General features: G+C 39.9%; 1 protein-coding gene across 2 annotated transcripts in view; it reads right to left on the reverse strand.

The window, feature by feature from the left end:
- Nucleotides 1–19,170, reverse strand: part of LOC126259276 (protein O-mannosyl-transferase 2) — a 196,944-nt gene that overhangs the window by 96,337 nt on the left and 81,437 nt on the right. For both annotated transcript variants that reach the window (XM_049955918.1, XM_049955917.1), the window contains exon 4: nucleotides 7,383–7,487. In XM_049955918.1, coding sequence (XP_049811875.1) covers nucleotides 7,383–7,487 — 105 coding nt within the window. The remainder of the gene's footprint in view (nucleotides 1–7,382; nucleotides 7,488–19,170) is intronic.

Consider the following 19,170-nt stretch of genomic DNA (forward strand, 5'->3'; position numbering starts at 1 on the left):
CTAAATCTAGGTGGCACATAGATCATGAACTACAGACCTACAATACTTCCTGGTGGAAGGCCAGATGTTACTTCAGTTTTACTTGACGACTTTCCATCAGTTATCATGGACTGTGACCTCTCTGACAGGAAATCATGAATCCAATCATACAGCTGACACAGTACTCCGTAGACATGCAATTTGATTAGCAGTTGCTCATGAGGAGCAGTGTCAAAAACTGTCAGGAAATCTAAAAAATATGGAATCAATTTGGCATCCCCTGTCGATAGCACTCATTACATTTAGAGTAAAGAGCTAGTTGTGTTTCACAAAAATGATATTTTCTGAATCCATGTAGGCTATTTGTCAATAAATATTTTTCTTTGAGATGATTCATAATGTTCGAGCACAGTACATGTCCCAAAATCCTATTGCAAATTATTAGTGGGGTCTGTAATCAGCACATTACACCTATTTGTTTTACTGGGCACTGGTGTGACTTTTGCAACTTTCCAGTCTTTGGGTACAGATAATTCTAAGAGCGAGTGGTTGTATATGACTGCTAAGTACAGAGCTATTGTATCAGTATATTCCGAAAGGAACCTGACTGGTATACAAACTGGACCAGAAACCTTGCCTTTGTTACGAGTTTTAAGCTGCTTTGCTACACCGAGGATATCTACTTCTAAGTTACTCATGTTGGCAGTTGTTATTAATTTGAATTCTGGTGTATTTACTTTGTCTTCTTACAATGGGTGAACTGAGGTGGACTGCAAAATTAACAGAGGTGTGTCATGCTGGAGCAGGAGCAGAAGTGTGGAACTGGGTAGCAAAAGAAGGGGATGTGCAGATACAGGAGGATCATAGGGATTACCAGAAACTGATAAAGAGTCTGTGCAGTCCAGTAAAGGATGCAAATGGAGGATCTAGCTCACACATATTGTGGAACAGCTACTGAATTCAATCAAACTTTGTTGCAGAACATGCAGTGCCACTTAAGGTTGTTGACCAAGTAGCTACTTCACAACCTCTAGCCATCTGAATCATGGAGCAATGCTTGTGCTGTTTCAGCTAATTTCTGAAACAAACATTTTTTATTCAAGAACATTCATTGAATTATAGCATGTCATATGTTTTACTTCATGTAGTAGGCAAATGTTACAAATTTTCGCCTATACTTAATAGAGCTGATCTTTTAGCTCTTTTCACAAACCAGGCTGTCTTGCTCTATTTTCCAGACATTTGGGGCAGCTTTATGTGCAACAGTCTGACAATGAGTGTTAAATTAAGAAAGGAGCTGATTATGCAGTGGAATATATGTCACATCTTATGCTCTCACTTTATTTGTTTTTGCAGTTTCAGTTATTTTTCAGTACTAACTAGCTGAGATTATGTGGAAAAGTCATGTTCTTCAATTAGTGAGTTTACAATAAGGTCAAAGACAGAGCAACAAAGTTAAATACAGTCACAGACGATGCAGTTATTAGCAACGAAAACAATGGAGTTAGGATGAAATTGTAGCTGTAAAAATATACATGTTTAGTATATTCCACTGAAACATAAGAAGCTTGGCAAATAAAAAGAATGAACTTCTAACATTCTTGTAACCCTATAGCATGAGCACACGTAATCAAACAGTGAATGATAAAAGTGGCTTCATGGCTGGCCTACAGAGGTCACTTCGCAAACTGGACAGATGGTGTAGCAGGCACTGAGCCGTGTCCACAACATTCCAATATAAGCCCGACATGTCGGATCGTCCTCTCACTTGTTTACTAGCTCACTGTATGCTCACCTATGAGATTATATATGTTCTATAGTTATGAGACTCTGTTCTGTTCTACATTTCATTTTCAGTGCTATTTTGAATCTGTTCATCTGGAAGCAGAATAAAACTTGACTAGTGTTACTTCTGAAATTGTGTCTGTATGACGACACAACAAATATCAAATAGACAGCTGTGAAAGTGTTAATGGATATTAGCAGATTTGTTATGCTTATCAATACATCGCTAGTCCACCACTGGTCGCTGAGTGGTCAGTGCGATGGAATGTCACACCTAACGGCCCGGGTTCGATTCCTGGCTGAGTTGGAGATTTTCTCCACTCGGGCACTGGGTGTTGTGTTGTCCTAATCATCATCATTTCATCCCCATCAACACACAAGTTGCTGAAGTGGCGTCAACTCGAAAGACTTGGACCAGGCGAATGGTCTACCCAATGGGAGGCCCTAGCCACACGGTATTTACATTTTTACAATACATCACTTTCAGATCATTACAATTGTATATGTACAATTAGATGAATATAGGTTGGTTTTTGGGGGAAGAGACCAAACAGCGAGGTCATCGGTCTCATCGGATTAGGGAAGGAAGTCGGCCGTGCCCTTTCAGAGGAACCATCCCGGCATTTGCCTGGAGCGATTTAGGGAAATCACGGAAAACCTAAATCAGGATGGCCGGACGCGGGATTGAACCGTCGTCCTCCCGAATGCGAGTCCAGTGTGTTAACCACTGCGCCACCTCACTCGGTCAGATGAATATAGACTAATATCTTATTGTCAGAGTAGTGATAGAAATGGGGAAACAGTTACATCACACAAAAACTGACGGCAAATTCAAAGCCATAGTGGTTAGTGAACAAATAGTGGTTAGTGAACAAAAGTCTCCCAGAATGGTATTATTGTCAAGGTCTTCAGGAAATTCGAGGATGACTGAGCTAGTTGTAGACATCAACATCATGAACCTTACAAGTGATTGATCTGCTCAATATATTTTTCAAACTGATTTATTTGTCCAGGGTTATGAGGCGATAGAACAACGAATTCCAAACATAAAAAACAACAGCATTGTCGTAGCAAGCTGTGGCATGGTGAATTTATACAACTGCATTCATTGGGTGATTTAGTTAAGTTTAAGACTTGATTAAAGAACCATCTGTCATGTAACTCCATATACTTCATTCTCCGGTATCTTCATAGAACCTATAAAATTAATATATTAGGTTATAATATAGCAAGCATATTTTGTTGTTGGGTCTTCAGTCTGAAGACTGGTTTGGTGCTGCTGCTTACTGTAGTCAGCCATTACAATTTATAACCCCCCTCCCACCACACACACACACACACACACACACACACACACACACACACACACACACACGTCTCACTAACAGTCTGATTTACCCATCTAATCTTCATTATTTTTTTGTAGCACTACATTCCAAAAGCTTCTTTCCTCTTCCTGTCTGAACTGTTTGTCATTCACATTTCACTTTTGTACAAGGTTCCACTCTTGACAAATAACTCATGTATGGCATTGACTTTTTTCCACTTCCAGAGACAGCTCGCAGTAGGTTCATAGTATATGATTCATGTAACATAAAAAGTTTACAGATACCCACAAGAATTACATGAATAGCTGCTTCATGACCCTAATGAACAGTGCCAAGTGCAACTGTGAAGTTTGTGGCAATCACTTCACTTTTTTTTCCAGGATGATGACAATACAGTGACAATTATGTCCTAACAGTGTGTCAGATTATAAATGAGTTATTCTTCAGTTAGCTAAAAGGATGATAATATGGCAGAATGAATCGGTGACTTCAGCGCAATATGGTGCACTATACACACAGTTCATGTCACTATTCTGGTATCCTGGGAGGCAGTGATACCAACAGTGTACCAAATATGACTGTAGAACCATATTTATTAAGAAGATGATCTTGCTGCTGTATCATGTGATTGATTAAATTTAGAAAGTTGATATGAACTTACGCCAAACAGTCACCAATTAACAGTCTATTTAGAATGTAATTAGTTTTGAAAATTAGGTTCCCGTTTTCATGTGACACCTGTATAATAAAACAAGTACTAAAAACTCAGAATAATAATAAATATTGTCAAGTTATCACTTTTGTGTGAACATTATCAATAAACATTACAAGACATTGCATACAAACATCTAAGTGAAGCACATGAACCTGTCGAATAGAAACATACACTACTATACAGCTGCATTATACATTACGCATGTCATATTATGGCCTCTTACTCAAGTTTCTATTAAACTACTATCTTACATTTATGGATATCACAAATACATTTTACCCAGATTTGGGGCACATGCTACCAGGACTCCACATTATAAAGCATGTGAAACACTCCTAAACAGAATCAAACAATGGAATGTTCAGAATGGAATAAAACAATATTATGAAAATGATAGGTTGCTACTCACTGTATAAAGGAGACGCTGATTCACAGGCAGGCACAACGGAAGGACTGCTATATATTTTAGCTTTTGGCCAAAAGTTCCTCTTCTAATGTAGGAAACTCTCTCTCTCTCTCTCTCTCTCTCTCTCTCTCTCTCTCTCTCTCTCTCACACACACACACACACACACACACACACACACGCAAGCACAAGTCACGCACACATGACCACTGTCTCTGACTGATGTGGGTTCTAGTAACTGCCCTCGTGAACGTATACAGAAATAAATTTTACATTAATAATAATGCATTAAAAACAGCAGTCAAGTAATAGGTTCTGTAGATCCTACTAGGTCTTTCATTGGCATAGTTCATTATACTACTTTATGCTGTTGTTGTTGTGGTCTTCAGTGCTGAAACTGGTTTGATGCAGCTCTCCATGCTACTCTATCCTGTGCAAGCTTCTTCATCTCCCAGTACTTACTGCAACCTACATCCTTCTGAATCTGCTTAGTGTATTCATCTCTTGGTCTCCCTCTACGATTTTTACCCACCATGCTGCCCTCCAATGCTAAATTTGTGATCCCTTCATGCCTGAGAACATATCCTACCAACCGGTCCCTTCTTCTTGTCAAGTTGTGCCACAAACTCCTCTTCTCCCCAATTCTATTCAATACCTCCTCATTAGTTATGTGATCTACCCATCTAATCTTCAGCATTCTTCTGTAGCACCACATTTCGAAAGCTTCTATTCTCTACTTGTCCAAACTACTTATCGTCCATGTTTCACTTCCATACATGGCTACACTTCATGCAAATACTTTCAGAAATGACTCCCTGACACTTAAATATATACTCGATGTTAACAAATTTCTCTTCTTCAGAAACACTTTCCTTGCCATTGCCAGTCTACATTTTATATCCTCTCTACTTCGACATCATCAGTTATTTTGCTCCCAAAATAGCAAAACTCCTTCACTACTTTAAGTGTCTCATTTCCTAATCTAATTCCCTCAGCATCACCTGACTTAATTCGACTACATTCCATTATCCTCGCTTTGCTTTTGTTGATGTTCATCTTATATCCTCCTTTCAAGTCATTATCCATTCCGTTCAACTGCTCTTCCAAGTCCTTTGCTGTCTCTGACAGAATTACAATGCCATCGGCGAACCTCAAAGTTTTTATTTCTTCTCCAGGGATTTTAATACCTACTCCAAATTTTTCTTTTGTTTCCTTTACTGCTTGCTCAATATACAGATTGAATAACATCGGGGAGAGGCTACAACCCTGTCTCACTCCCTTCCCAACCACTGCTTCCCTTTCATGTCCCTCTACTCTTATAACTGCCATCTGGTTTCTGTATAATTTGTAAATAGCCTTTCGCTCCCTGTATTTTACCCCTGCCACCTTTAGAATTTGAAAGAGAGTATTCCAGTCAACATTGTCAAAAGCTAAGTCTACAAATGCTAGGAACGTAGGTTTGCCTTTCCTTAATCTTTCTTCTAAGATAAGTCGTAAGGTCAGTATTGCCTCACGTGTTCCAATATTTCTACTGAATCCAAACTGATCTTCCCCAAGGTCGGCTTCTACTAGTTTTTCCATTCGTCTGTAAAGAATTCGCGTTAGTATTTTGCAGCTGTGGCTTATTAAACTGATAGTTTGGTAATTTTCACATCTGTCAACACCTGCTTTCTTTGGGATTGGAATTATTATATTCTTCTTGAAGTCTGAGGGTATTTTGCCTGTCTCATACATCTTGCTCACCAGATAGTAGAGTTTTGTCAGGACTGGCTCTCCCAAGGCCGTCAGTAGTTCTAAAGGAATGTTGTCTACTCCCGGGGCCTTGTTTCGACTCGGGTCTTTCAGTGCTCCGTCAAACTCTTCACGCAGTATTGTATCTCCCATTTCATCTTCATCTACATGCTCTTCCATTTCCAGAATATTTTCCTCAAGTACGTCGCCGTTGTATAGACCCTCTAAGTACTCCTTCCACCTTTCTGCTTTCCCTTCTTTGCTTAGAACTGGGTTTCCATCTGAGCTCTTGATATTCATACAAATGGTTCTCTTTTCTCCAAAGGTCTTAATTTTCCTGTAGGCAGTATCTATCTTACCCCTAGTGAGATAAGCCTCTACAGCCGTACATTTGTCCTCTAGCCATTCCTGCTTAGCCATTTTGCACTTCCTGTCCATCTCATTTTTGAGACGTTTGTATTCCTTTTTGCCTGCTTCATTTACTGCATTTTTATATTTTCTCCTTTCATCAATTAAATTCAATATTTCTTCTGTTTACTTTATGCTAGTATATTTAAAACTATTGTGGAACTTACTTAATCTAGTATATTCTAAACTTGCTTATTTCTGTTCCTTGTTCCAGAATTATGGACAGAACTTCTGCAAGTTAAAGTCTTGGGCTGCTCTTTATTGAGAGAACAAAGCCTTCAACATAGAGGGTATGCATGGTCAATATTAGTTCTTTGAAATGTGGCCAACACGATTCTCTGTTTGGGTTGCATGTAATTGTTCTCAGTGCTTTCTTTGCTGCATAAAAACTATTTTTGCACCAGAGGCATTGTCTCACAGGACATTCCGATAAGTTCAGTGAGACTGGTTGGCTGGTTGGTTGATTTGGTAGAGGGGACTAAACAGCGAGGTCATCGGTCCCATCGGATTAGGGTAAGATGTGGAAGGAAGTAAGCCATATCCTTTCAAAGAAACCATCCCAGCATTTATGTGAAGCACATCTGGGAATCATGGAAAACCTAAATCAGGATGTCTGGATGTGAGTTTAAACCATCATCCTCCCTCCAACACACACACACACACACACACACACACACACACACACACACACACACACACACACACACACAAACAAACAACAACAACAACAACAACAACAACAACAAAATACATATTTTTCCAGCCCTGGTTGCCAGAGAGCTCAACACGGGCACTTGAAATACAAAGGTCCTAGTTCAAATTGCAGCTAGGAGAACAGATTTGATTTCTTATTTAATTTCTTAGAAAGTATTACCTTCACATGTGTTAGAGTGAGTAAACCTGTAATAGTGTTATAAATAAGGCGTTCTTACATAACAAAATCAAATCTAGGTCAGACCCAAAATTGTACTCAGGAAACGCATCATAGTAACAATATAATTTTATCTCAAATTTTGCACATAAAATACTCACCACACGCATTCCCGTGTAATTCACGTTTTCATATTTGTCACCAGGTTTCTCAAAGGGAAATGTTCCGTCATATCCAGTCAGATAACCTGAGAGAGCAATTAACATCTGTAAAAACAAATTTATTACATTAGAAATGAAATGTATATTAATAAAATATTTTTATTTTATATTGCATATTAACAACAGTAAATTTTCCACCCTGGTAGCTGAATGGTCAGCCTGACAGACTGTCAATCCTCTGGGCCCGGGTTCGATTCCCGGCTGGGTCGGGAAATTTTCTCTACCCAGGGATGGGGTGTTGTGCTGTCCTCATCATCGTCCTATCACCCTCATCGACTGCAGGTCACCAAAGTGGCGTCAAATTGAAAGACCGGCACCCAGCGAACGGCCTACTCGACGGGTGGCCCTAGCCATACGATTAAATAAATAAAAACAGTAAATTGACCAGCACATGTACAGGGTGACCAAAGATTTGCACACTCAGATGTCACGGTACGGTTCCTTGCTTACTAACAGTACAAAAAAGTCTAACAAAATTTGCTCCTGTGTCTATCTTTGGTAGAAAATGGATTGCAAAGAAAGGCAATTTGGCAACACTGTATGACATCTCACAAACATTCTTCATGCAGCACTGCATAGCAGTGTTGCCCAATTAGTGCAGGGGGTAGAGTTTTACATTAGGACATTCAAGTACAAGGGTTCAATTCCGTTTCAAGGTGTAACTTTTTTTTATTTTCTAATTTTCGCTCTCATCTTTGGGTCTGAGTGACCCATTTTTTAACTTTTCCCAACTTATCCATCACTCTGCCCCAAGGAACTAATAGTTTCAAAAGCTTGAATAGTGTTATCATTTTACTTTTATACATCGCTCCACAAAACATAAGTATAAGATAGATAAAGTAACATATTAACAACTCAATGGAAATGGATGAAAGTGAGGGAAGATGTTGCCAGAGGTCTCCCAGTCATGCACAAACAGTTGTACATCACATGCTGCGAGATCGGTGTGCCTATAGTGCCGAATGGGACTGACCTCACAACACCAGGCAGTTCAAGAAATGGGAAGTCAGTGTGTGTCAATCAGTGAGTGGTTGCAGATAACTGTGGTGGTGTTCGTCATTATACCGTGGTCTGGATGACTTCACACAGAGAAGAATCGTTATGACATTGGAAGAAAGGTTAAATGTGACTTGTTTAGCCCAGGTGTTTGGTATTGCTCAGAGCAGTTTTTCATGTGCATTGGTAGCATTCCAAACCACAGGCACTGCTGCCTGAAGGAAGGGAGGTGATCGACTAATGTCAAACAGCAGATGACCACTACACTGTGCAACAAGCAAGAAGCTACCCCACATGAAACAGCACGCGCAACTGCAACCACGTTTAACAGTACTGCAAAGCACACAATCTCAAGCTCTACAGTGGCACGGTGACAATATGGTGGTCTCTTTGCCCAATGATAGTACCTTGCATTTTGTCGACACCCGCATACTGGAGGCACCATTCACAATAGTGCCAAGAACATAGGTACTGAACTGAGGTGTGAGATCACGTGCTCCTTTCAGATGAGAGCATATTCAGTCTGAGTAGTGATTCTGGATGTACCGGTATGCTCACCTGTCAGTGTTACTGTGCATTGCACTACTTCCCCATGTGCATCTCTTCAGGGGTGCATTCAACACTGATTTCATTTTTACAGACCACAAAGCACGACAGCATTGTACAGTGTAGGTGGAGCAATTTTTGGAACAGGAGGATACTTGGCAAATGGACAGGTCTGCTCATTTCCTTTGAGCACCTGTGGAATGCATTGGAGAGATATATGGTAGCTTGTTCCCACGCACCAATAACCGTTCAGCAGTTGTCCCATCACGCTGGCGGAGCCTTACCAGCCTAATGGCCAGCATGGGAACCCATTGCAGAGCATGCATTGCCATCTGTGATGATCACACATCTTATAGAGATATGCATCCACCTTTTTTAATGTCCAGGGGACTATCATAAACCATCATGACTTTAGTGTAATAATTATTTTCTTTGAATAAAAGTGCCATTTCTTTTCATCTCATTGTGTATTTCTTTCAGTTAGCTTCTCTACTACACTCTTGTAGCTTTTTCTAGACAGGACCCAAGTTTCACCAAGTTTTGTTAATTGACAGCGACACATCATGCAAAAGTGCCTTTCATCCTTATCTTTTGCACCCCAGTGTGTCTATTGACAGTACTAAACATTCCGTCTCCTGAAAGTAAGGATGGCCAAAAATTCTGTCTAATAATTTATTTTCTCGACTGAATTGAGACAAATTCAATGGCTCACATATTATCCACGTATTCCCACTGGGCCTTAAGTCTCTGCCTAGTTGTATCTCTGCTGCCTTCACTATGCCATTTCTCACAACTACTCAGTCATCTTCCATAGTGTCCTTTGTCCTGTTTCAGTCAATAGATGCCTAATGCTCCATCTGAAACTCTCAACAACCTTTGGCTCTTTCAACTTATTCACATCTCATCCTCTTAATTTTCTATCTTTTTGTAATTTCTTCTGTTTTGTGTTTCTGCAACTCATTACCAATAAATTATGATCAGAGTCCACATTCACCACTGGAAATGTTTTGTAGTTGAAAACCTGGTTTCGAAATCTCTGTCTTATCATTATGTAAACCACCTGATCATGGTGTTTCCAGGTCTCTTTTACATATTATACAACCTTCTTTAATGATTTTTGAATCAAGTGTTAGCAATGATTAAATTGTGCTCTGTGCAGAATTCTACCAGGCACATAATCCTTTCATTCCTTCTCCCAGTCCATATTTTCCTAATATTTTCTCTTCTCTTCCTTTTCTGACTCTCAGATTCCACTTGTTCATCACAATTAAAATTCTGCCTCCCGTAATGAACTGAATGATTTATCTCAACAAACGCTTAAACCCTTTTTTGTCAATGTCTTCATCTTCTTTGGAGATAGGACACACACTTGTATTACTTTGGTGCATTTTGACTTTGAGCATAACTCAGTTACAATAACACATTTAATAAATAAATAGAATATGGATGTTTTGCCATTAAACTGTTTACGTGCCTACAAAAAGACATAATTCCTTACAACAATTCATTCTATATGCAATATTAACAAATATCACTCATTCCACTTACGCATGTCCCTTCCCTATGTGTTTTGAACCACGGAGTCACATTATCTCTTGCCGCAATCCAGAGGCACCCAACATCACTGCAAGCCAGTCTACAACCAGTTCTTCCCTTATTATCCAATACCACCCACATCTTGAAAAATGTAACGCCATCCTTCATCAGAGATCCATCAACTGAATTTTGTCATGATCTGAAATCAGGATCTCTTACTCAAGACCCTCCTCTCTGCCTCCTCATCCTCTACCAAAATTTTTTGTCATCAGTTCAATCCACACGATGTCCTGATAGCACCTTATGTCACTCTTGCAGCAGCTGTTTCAGTACCCATACAGGGAAGCTCAATGATTGTGGTAACAACCAAAGCTTATATTCTTATTCAGCCACAAGACTTTTTTCTGAATAGGTTCTTAGGTACTGACACATAAGCTGAGAATGAGGTTTGTTTTATCAGTCCTTTTGGCTAATCCTATGCTCTTTGGGTGTAAGACATCCAACTTCTTATGTGACAGTTGATTTGGCTCAAAACCCTTAATCTAAACAAGAGCAAACCGCACTTCTAAAATAGTAACAACTAATAATTACCAGCTGTCAGTCACACCCTCTCTCATCCACTGGATGCGATGAGAAGGAAAGACTCTTCTCATTTTGTCTAGTAAGTCTTCCCAGACCTGGGACTCTGGGCAACATTTCCAAACTCTCCCCACTCCCCAGAACTCGAAAGTCCTTTCCCTTCATCCCTCTTCCTCCTCCTTCAACTGTATTGTCAGAACAAATAGCCACTGACTACGAAAACTTGCACATTTACTTAAGCTTTACATGTTTTCTCCTGCTGCTGCTTGGTGAGTAGATTTTTGTATCCATCCAATTACATTATGTTTTCAAAAATTGATTCTTTTTGTTGATATATAATTGTATACAGTGATTCATACTTAACTATGTATGTCTTTTCAAAACACACACACTAACAATATTATTACACATTCTGAAATTCTTCTATGGAATATGAGTTATCAAGCAGATATGACTTCAGTTTGTGTTTGAAGTCTATTTTAATATCTACTGTGCTCTTTACTTAACTGTGTAGATGGTCAAATATTTTTGCGGTTGTATCCATAACTCCTTTCTGTGCCACACTAAGGCTGAATATGGAGAATAAAAGTAATTTATTCTTCTAGTATAATATTTATGAATGTTACTACTGTCTTCAAAGTATTATCAATTGTTGACAACAAGATTCTATAGTTCTTCATTGCTAGAACTGAAAGTGGTACCCTCCTCCCCATTGCTTTTTGGTATTCTTGAAAACCTCGCTCTGAACTCTAAGAAAATGCTGTGACTTGAAGGTACTATACTACAGACTGAGTGACCTCTTTCTGTAATATTTTGAGGACTTCATTATACCATAATCAAACAATGGAACATCCAGGATGAAATGTAACAATATTATGAACAGAATAGTTGCTACTCACCATATAGTGTAGATGCTGAAACACAGATAGACACAACAAAAAGACTGTTAGAAAGTGAGCTTTCGGCCAACAAGACCTTTGTCAAATATAGACAAAAAACACACGCACACAAATGGCCACTGTCTGTGGCCACTGAAACCAGACTTAACATCAGATCATAAAACAGACAATGAACATGTAGTGTTTTTCCTATGAATCCTTCTCAAAGATTTCTATACTGCAGTGGCAGATGTAAAATGGTGGGTGGAGTTAAGAAACTATTGATCCCTTGTTATACTCTCGGATGACCTGTCAGATATTTGTTCTCAGACCTGACAACTATTTGTCCTCCATATCGCAAAGGCTGATAAGTCACTTAACATACCTATGAGTGAAAAATGTTTGGTGTGGTTGTGCAGTTGACTGAATGTTGTCTCTGTGAACAAACACAGAATACCAGTTGCACAGCACTCAATTAGGCTAGCTGACATTCCACCCCAGAGACGGCTACGTCAATGTCCATATCAAACCTGCAAACCACCAGCAACACCTCAATTCAACAGCTGCCACCAGTTCCATACCAAGGAGTCCCTTTCATACAGCCTAGCTGCCCACGGTTATCGCATCTGCAGTGATGAGCAGTCTCTCTTGATAAATACCGAGGGTCTCACTGAGGCCTTCACAAACTGTAATTGTGCTTCCAACCTTGTACAAAAACAAATTCCCATACCTTATCTTTCCATGCACCCATCACCTTCCAAAGTCTTACTGCCCGGCCACAGAGGAGCATTCCTCTAATAACTCAGTACCACCCAGGACTGGAGCAACTGAATTTCATTCTCTGCCATGCTATGACTACCTCCCATTGTGCCCTCAAATGAGAAATATCCTGCCCACTATCCTTCCCACCCCTCCCACAGTGGTATTCTGCCATCCACCAAACCTACACAATATACTCATCCATCCATACACAACCCCTGCTCCCAACCACTTACCTCACGAATCATATCCCTGTAATAGACCTAGACGCAAGACCTGTCCCATACATCCTCCTACCATCACCTGCTCCAGCCCAGTCACAGACATCACCTAACCCATCAAAGGCAGGGCTACCTGTGAAACCAGTAATGTGATCTACAAGCTAAGCTGCAACCATCATGCTGCATTCTATGTGGGCATGACAACCAACAAGCTGTCTGTCCGCATGAATGGCCATGGACAAACTGTGGCCAAGAAACAAGTAGACCACCCTGTTGCTGACCACACCGCCCAACATGATATCCTTCATTTTAATGACGCCCAACATGATATCCTTCATTTTAATGACTGCTTCACAGCCTATGCCATGTGGATCCTTCCCACCAACTCTTTCTGCAATATATCCTGAGCTCCCGTACCTGCTGGCCTCAACCTTCGTTAGTCATTGTCCTTATCCATCTAGCCCCTTCCCTGTTCCCATTCCAGCACTACTCAGCCCTCTATTCCACCAAAACACCTAGTCTTTTTACTTCTCTCTTTTTCCACTACCCCCTTCCTTACCCCACCCTCCATATAACCTCCCGAATGCACCTTGTCTCTACACACTGCCAGCAGCACTTTACTGTCCCCCACCCCTACTCTGCTATCCCTCCCCTCCCCACTCCAACCTTCTACAACCCCCACCCAGTTGCCTCTCCCACCATGCACTGCTGCTGCAGCTGCTCGCAGTATGGCTTCAACTGCCAGAGACTGCAGTCGTGTGTGTGTGTGTCAATTGTCTATTTTTGACAAAGTCCTTGTCAGCTGAAAGCTTATTTTGTGACAGTCTTTTTGTTGTAACTATCTGTGACTCAGCATCTCTGCTATATGGTGAGTAGCAACTATCCTTTTCATAAGATTGTTACATTCCATCCTGGATTTTCCATTATTTAACACAGTACTTTTTCTTTCTGGCTCTGTTCTTAATGTTCACTAGTAACAGAGACAAATTGGGAATAGTCATTGACATGCAGATCATATATTATCTTCCACTGATCATGTTTGTGTGGCAGCCATAACATTATGCAATTGCATATGTAAAATTTTAATATTTTTATAATCATGTAACCCCATGAACCATGGAAGTTGCCATTGGTGGGAAGGCTTGCATGCCTCAGCGATAAAGATAGCTGTACTGTATGTGCAACCAGAACGGAGGGGTTGAGAGGCCAGACAACTGTGTGGTTCCTGAAGAGGGGCAGCAGCCTTTTCAGTGGTGGCAGGGGCAACAGTCTAGATGATTGACTGATCTGTGCTTGTAACATCAACCAAACTGGCCTTGCTGTGCTGGTACTGTGAATGGCTGAAAGCAAGAGGAAACTACAGCCATAATTTTTCCCAAGAGCATGCAGCTTTACTGTATGATTAAATGATGATGTCCTCTTGGTCAAAATATTATGGAGGTAAAATAGTCCCCCATTCGGATCTCTGGGCAGAAATTACTCGGGAGGATGTAGTTATCAGGAGAAACAAAACTGGCGTTCTATGGATCGGAGAGTGAAATTTCCCTTAATCCAGCAGGTAGGTTAGAAAATTTAAAAAATGGAAATGGATACGTTAAAGTTAGATACAGTGGGAATTAGTGAAGTTCAGTGGCAGGAGGAACAAGACTTCTGGTCAGGTGAATATAGGGCTATAAATGCAAAATCAAATTACGGTAATCCATGAGAAGGTTTAATAAGGAGTAAAAAAAAATAGGAATGTGGATAAGCTACTATGAACAGCATAGTAAACACATTATTGTAGTCAAAATAGACATGAAGCCCACACCTACCACAGTAGCACAAGTTTATATGCCAAATAGATCTGCAGATGATGAAGAAGTTGAAGAAAAGTATGATGAAATTATTCAGATAGTTAAGAGAGATGAAAATTTAATAGTCATGGGGGACTGGAATACAATTATAGGAAAAGGGAGAAGGAAACATAGTATGTGAATATGGACTGGGGGTAAGGAATGAAAGAGGAAGCCGCCTGGTAGAATTTTGCACAGAGCATAACTTAATCATAGCTAACACTTGGGTTAAGAATCATGAAAGAAGATTGTATACATGGAAGAGGCATGGAGACACTGGAGGGTTCTAGATAGATTATATAATGGTAAGACAAAGATTTGGGAATCAGGTTTTAAATTGTAAGACAGTTACAGGGAGCAGATGTGGACTCTGACCACAATTTATTGGTTATGAACTGCAGATTAACACTGAAGAAACTGTAAAAAAGGCAGGAATTTAAGGCGATGCGACCTGGACAAACTGAAAGAACCAGAGGTTGTAGAGAGTTTCAGAGAGATCATTAGGTAACTGTTGACAAGATCAGGGGAAAGAAATGCAGTAGAAGAAGAATGGGTAGCTTTGAGAGATGAAATAGTGAAGGCAGAAGAGGATCAAGTAGGTAAAAAAATGAGGGCTAGCAGAAATCTTTGGGTAACAGAAGAGATACCGAATTTAATTGATGAAAGGAGAAAATATAAAAATGCAGCAAATGAAGCAGGTGAAAGGGAATACAAATGTCTCAAAAATGAGATCGACAGAAAGTGTAAAATGGCTAATCAGGGATGGCTAGAGCACAAATGAATCTCAAGAGCATAGATGGGAAACCAGTCCTAAGCAAGAAAGGGAAAGCAGAAAGGTGGAAAGAGTACATAGAGAATCTATACAATAGCAATGTACTTGAGGGCAATATTATGGAAATGGAAGAGGATGTAGATGAGGATGAAATGAGAGATATGACACTGCAAGAAGAATTTGAGAGAGCACTGAAAGACCTAAGTCAAAACAAGGTCCCAGGAGTAGACAACATTCCATCTGGTGAGCAAGATGTATGAAACTGGCAAAATGCCTTGCAACTTCTGTGAAAATTATCGAACTATCAGTTTAATAAGTCATGTGTGCAAAATACTAACATGAATCCTTTACAAACGAATGGAAAAAGTGGTAGAAGCTGACCTCTGGGAAGATCAGTTTGGATTCTGCAGAAATGTTCGAACACGCGAGGCAATACAGACCCTACGACTCATCTTAGAAGGTAGGTTAAGGAAAGGCAAACCTACATTTCTCGCATTTGTAGACATAAAGAAATTTCACAATTTTGACTGGAATACTCTCATTCAAATTCTGAAGGTGGCAGGTGTAAAATACAGGAAGAAAAAGTCTATTTACAATTTGTACAGAAACCAGATGGCAGTTGCAAGGGTCGAGGGGCATGAAAGAGAAGCAGTGGTTGAGAAGAGAGTGAGACATGGTTGTAGTTTATCCCCAATGTTATTCAATATGTATATTGAACAAGCAATAAAGGAAACAAAAGAAAAAAAATTACTAAGAATTAAAATCCATGGAGAAGAAATAAAAACTTTGAGGTTTGCTGATGACATCGTAATTCTGTCTGAGACAGCGAAGGACCTGGAACAGCAGCTGAATGCAATGGACAGTGCCTGGAAAGGAGGATATAAGATGAACATCAACACAAACAAAACGAGGATAATGGAATGTAGTCAAATTAAATCAGGTGATGCTGAAGGAATTAGATTAGTAAATGAGACACTGAGAGTAGTAAATCAGTTTTGCTATTTGGGGAGAAAAATAACTGATGATGGTCAGAGAGAGACTATAAAATGTAGACTGGCAATGGCAAGGAAAGCGTTTCTGAAGAAGAGAAATTTGTTAACATCGAGTATAGATTTAAGTGTCAGGAAGTCTTTTATGGATGTATTTGTATGGAGTGTAGCCATGTATGAAAGTGAAACACGGATGATAAACGGTGTAGACAAGAAGAGAATAGAAGCTTTTGAAATGTGGTGCTACAAAAGAATGCTGAAGATTAGGTGGGTAGATCATGTAACTAATGAGGAGGTAATGAATAGATTTGGGGAGAAGAGGAAATTGTGGCACAATGTGTCTAGGGGGAGGGATCAGTTGGGAGGACACATTCTGAAGCATCAATGGATCACCAATTTAAAATTGGAGGCAAGTGTGGAGGGTAAAAATCACAGAGAGAGACCAAGAAATAAATACACTAAGCAGATTCAGAAGGATTGCAGTACTTATTCGGAGATGAAGAGGCTTGCTCAGGATAGAGAAGCATGGAGAACTGTCTCTGGATTGAAGACCACAACATCAAAACACATGTAAATTGATAATAAAATTGTGTATAAACATGTAAAAGTAATGAATCTAGAATTTGAACATCACCAGATAAATAGTTTCTCCAAAAATCAATTTTTATGAAGTTTTACATCCAGGTGAATTTCAAGATACAGAGTTGACTTCTTAATAGTATGTGTATTTTGGTATGAAAATTGTACAGCAGTACATTGGGCTTATCCATTACAGATGTTTAAGAACCTGTGACTGTTTATTTAATATAAATACAAAAAACTGCAACCAGTCACTTTTTTGAAACAGTTATTTATTCCATGAACCTTTCAAACCAATTCAGGCTCATCTTCAGGTTCAAAGACTGGTTTATGGAATAAATAACCATTTTAAAAAAGTGACTGGTAGCGGTTTTCTGTGTTTATATTATACAGAAGTGTCCTGTAAGATTACTTTTAACAATTTTACGTATAAGTTAGAATACAGAGGTTACAGCACCATATTCTGTCTAGAAAATGAGTCTGATGTACCAATTTCAAAAGGATTAATGTAATTTAAATGGGTGCAGCAAAGACAGAAAGGACAGCTCAGAGGATAAAGACCACATGAAGTTTCATTTAAAACACCATACCAACTATATTTATTATGATATACACAGTTGGCCATCCGAAATGCAACAACAAGAAGGACTGGAGATACCACATCCAAATTGATTTGGGAGATAGCACATTGTACAATGATCATGTGATTGAAAATATGGCTCCATGTGAAGTGAGGAAGATGATAAAATCACTATTGAGTGTAGTCGTCATAACTGGCTATAGCTGCTGCTACACGTTCAGCATTAAATCGAAGAGGCTCTGGATGTGATGTTGGGGTGTAGCAGTGCATGCTGCTTGCACATATTGCCATAGCTGATCTGGTGTAGCAGTGTGTGGCATGTTCTGGGCCAGTCATTCCGCAATCATTGACCAGACATTTTTGATAGGCAAGAGATCTGGAGAACGGGGAGGCCAAGGCAGCAATGCAATCTGATGTGTTCTATAGGTGGTCATGCATTATTGTGTTGCAATGCAGCCATCAGCAAGCTCTGAAGGTATGGGAGGACAACAGGCTCCAACACTTGGTAGATGTAATGCTGGCTGGTTAGCCTACTGGTAATGTGTACTAGGGGGTTGCGGGAGCAGAATCCAATACCACCCCAAACCATAGTACTGGATGCAGGACCAGTAAGGTGATGCACAAGGCAACTGTTCAACAGTCTCTCACCATGGTGTCTCCAGGCTCTAATCCGACCATCATTGTGGCACAGGCAGAATCAGGATTCGTTGGTAGTAACAATGTTGTTCCATTCAGTTGCCCATGTCTGTTGTTCAACACACCATTGCCAGCACAAACACCTGTGGCACTAACTCAGTGGTAAATGCAGCAATGGACGTCTTGTGGACAGTCCACTCTGCAGCAAACAACAGTGAATGGTAATTGTGGACACTGCATGTTGCACAACAGATCAAAATTGTTGTGATACAGCTCGTGATGTGGCAGAGCAATCCACCACTGCCATGTGCACAACATGCCTGTCATCACATGTAGTGGTGCAATGAGGTGAGGGCAATTGGTCCTGTTGATCCATTGTTCCATTCTGCATCCAGAAATTACAGATCCACATCACAGTTGCTTGGTTCTGTCCAATATGATCACCAACTTCTTCGAAAGATAATCTGCAATCCCTATAAGCAACTACTATTCCTCAGTTGACGTCCGAAACATGCTAAAAAGGCACTCACTTTTCTCTACTGAATCTGCTTATGCAAAACAACCAAATGACAGAACAATTCCAGTGCATTCACATGACGATTTGTTCACCCTTTATATAGCACTTCTATGTGGTGCTACTGGCACCTATGCACTGCACCTCGACCAAAATGCTAATCGTGTGCATTTCTCGTTTCCACAAACACATGCTGCAGTTTTCACCTGATTTGTATGCTTCTTTCAGGATGCTGAATTTTGGGTGGCCAGCAGTGTATAAACAAAATTTAAATGAAATGACCCCTACAGAAAGACTCACAATAGGAAAAA

Source organism: Schistocerca nitens, chromosome 5, assembly GCF_023898315.1.
Source record: "Schistocerca nitens isolate TAMUIC-IGC-003100 chromosome 5, iqSchNite1.1, whole genome shotgun sequence".
Lineage (NCBI taxonomy): Eukaryota > Metazoa > Arthropoda > Insecta > Orthoptera > Acrididae > Schistocerca > Schistocerca nitens.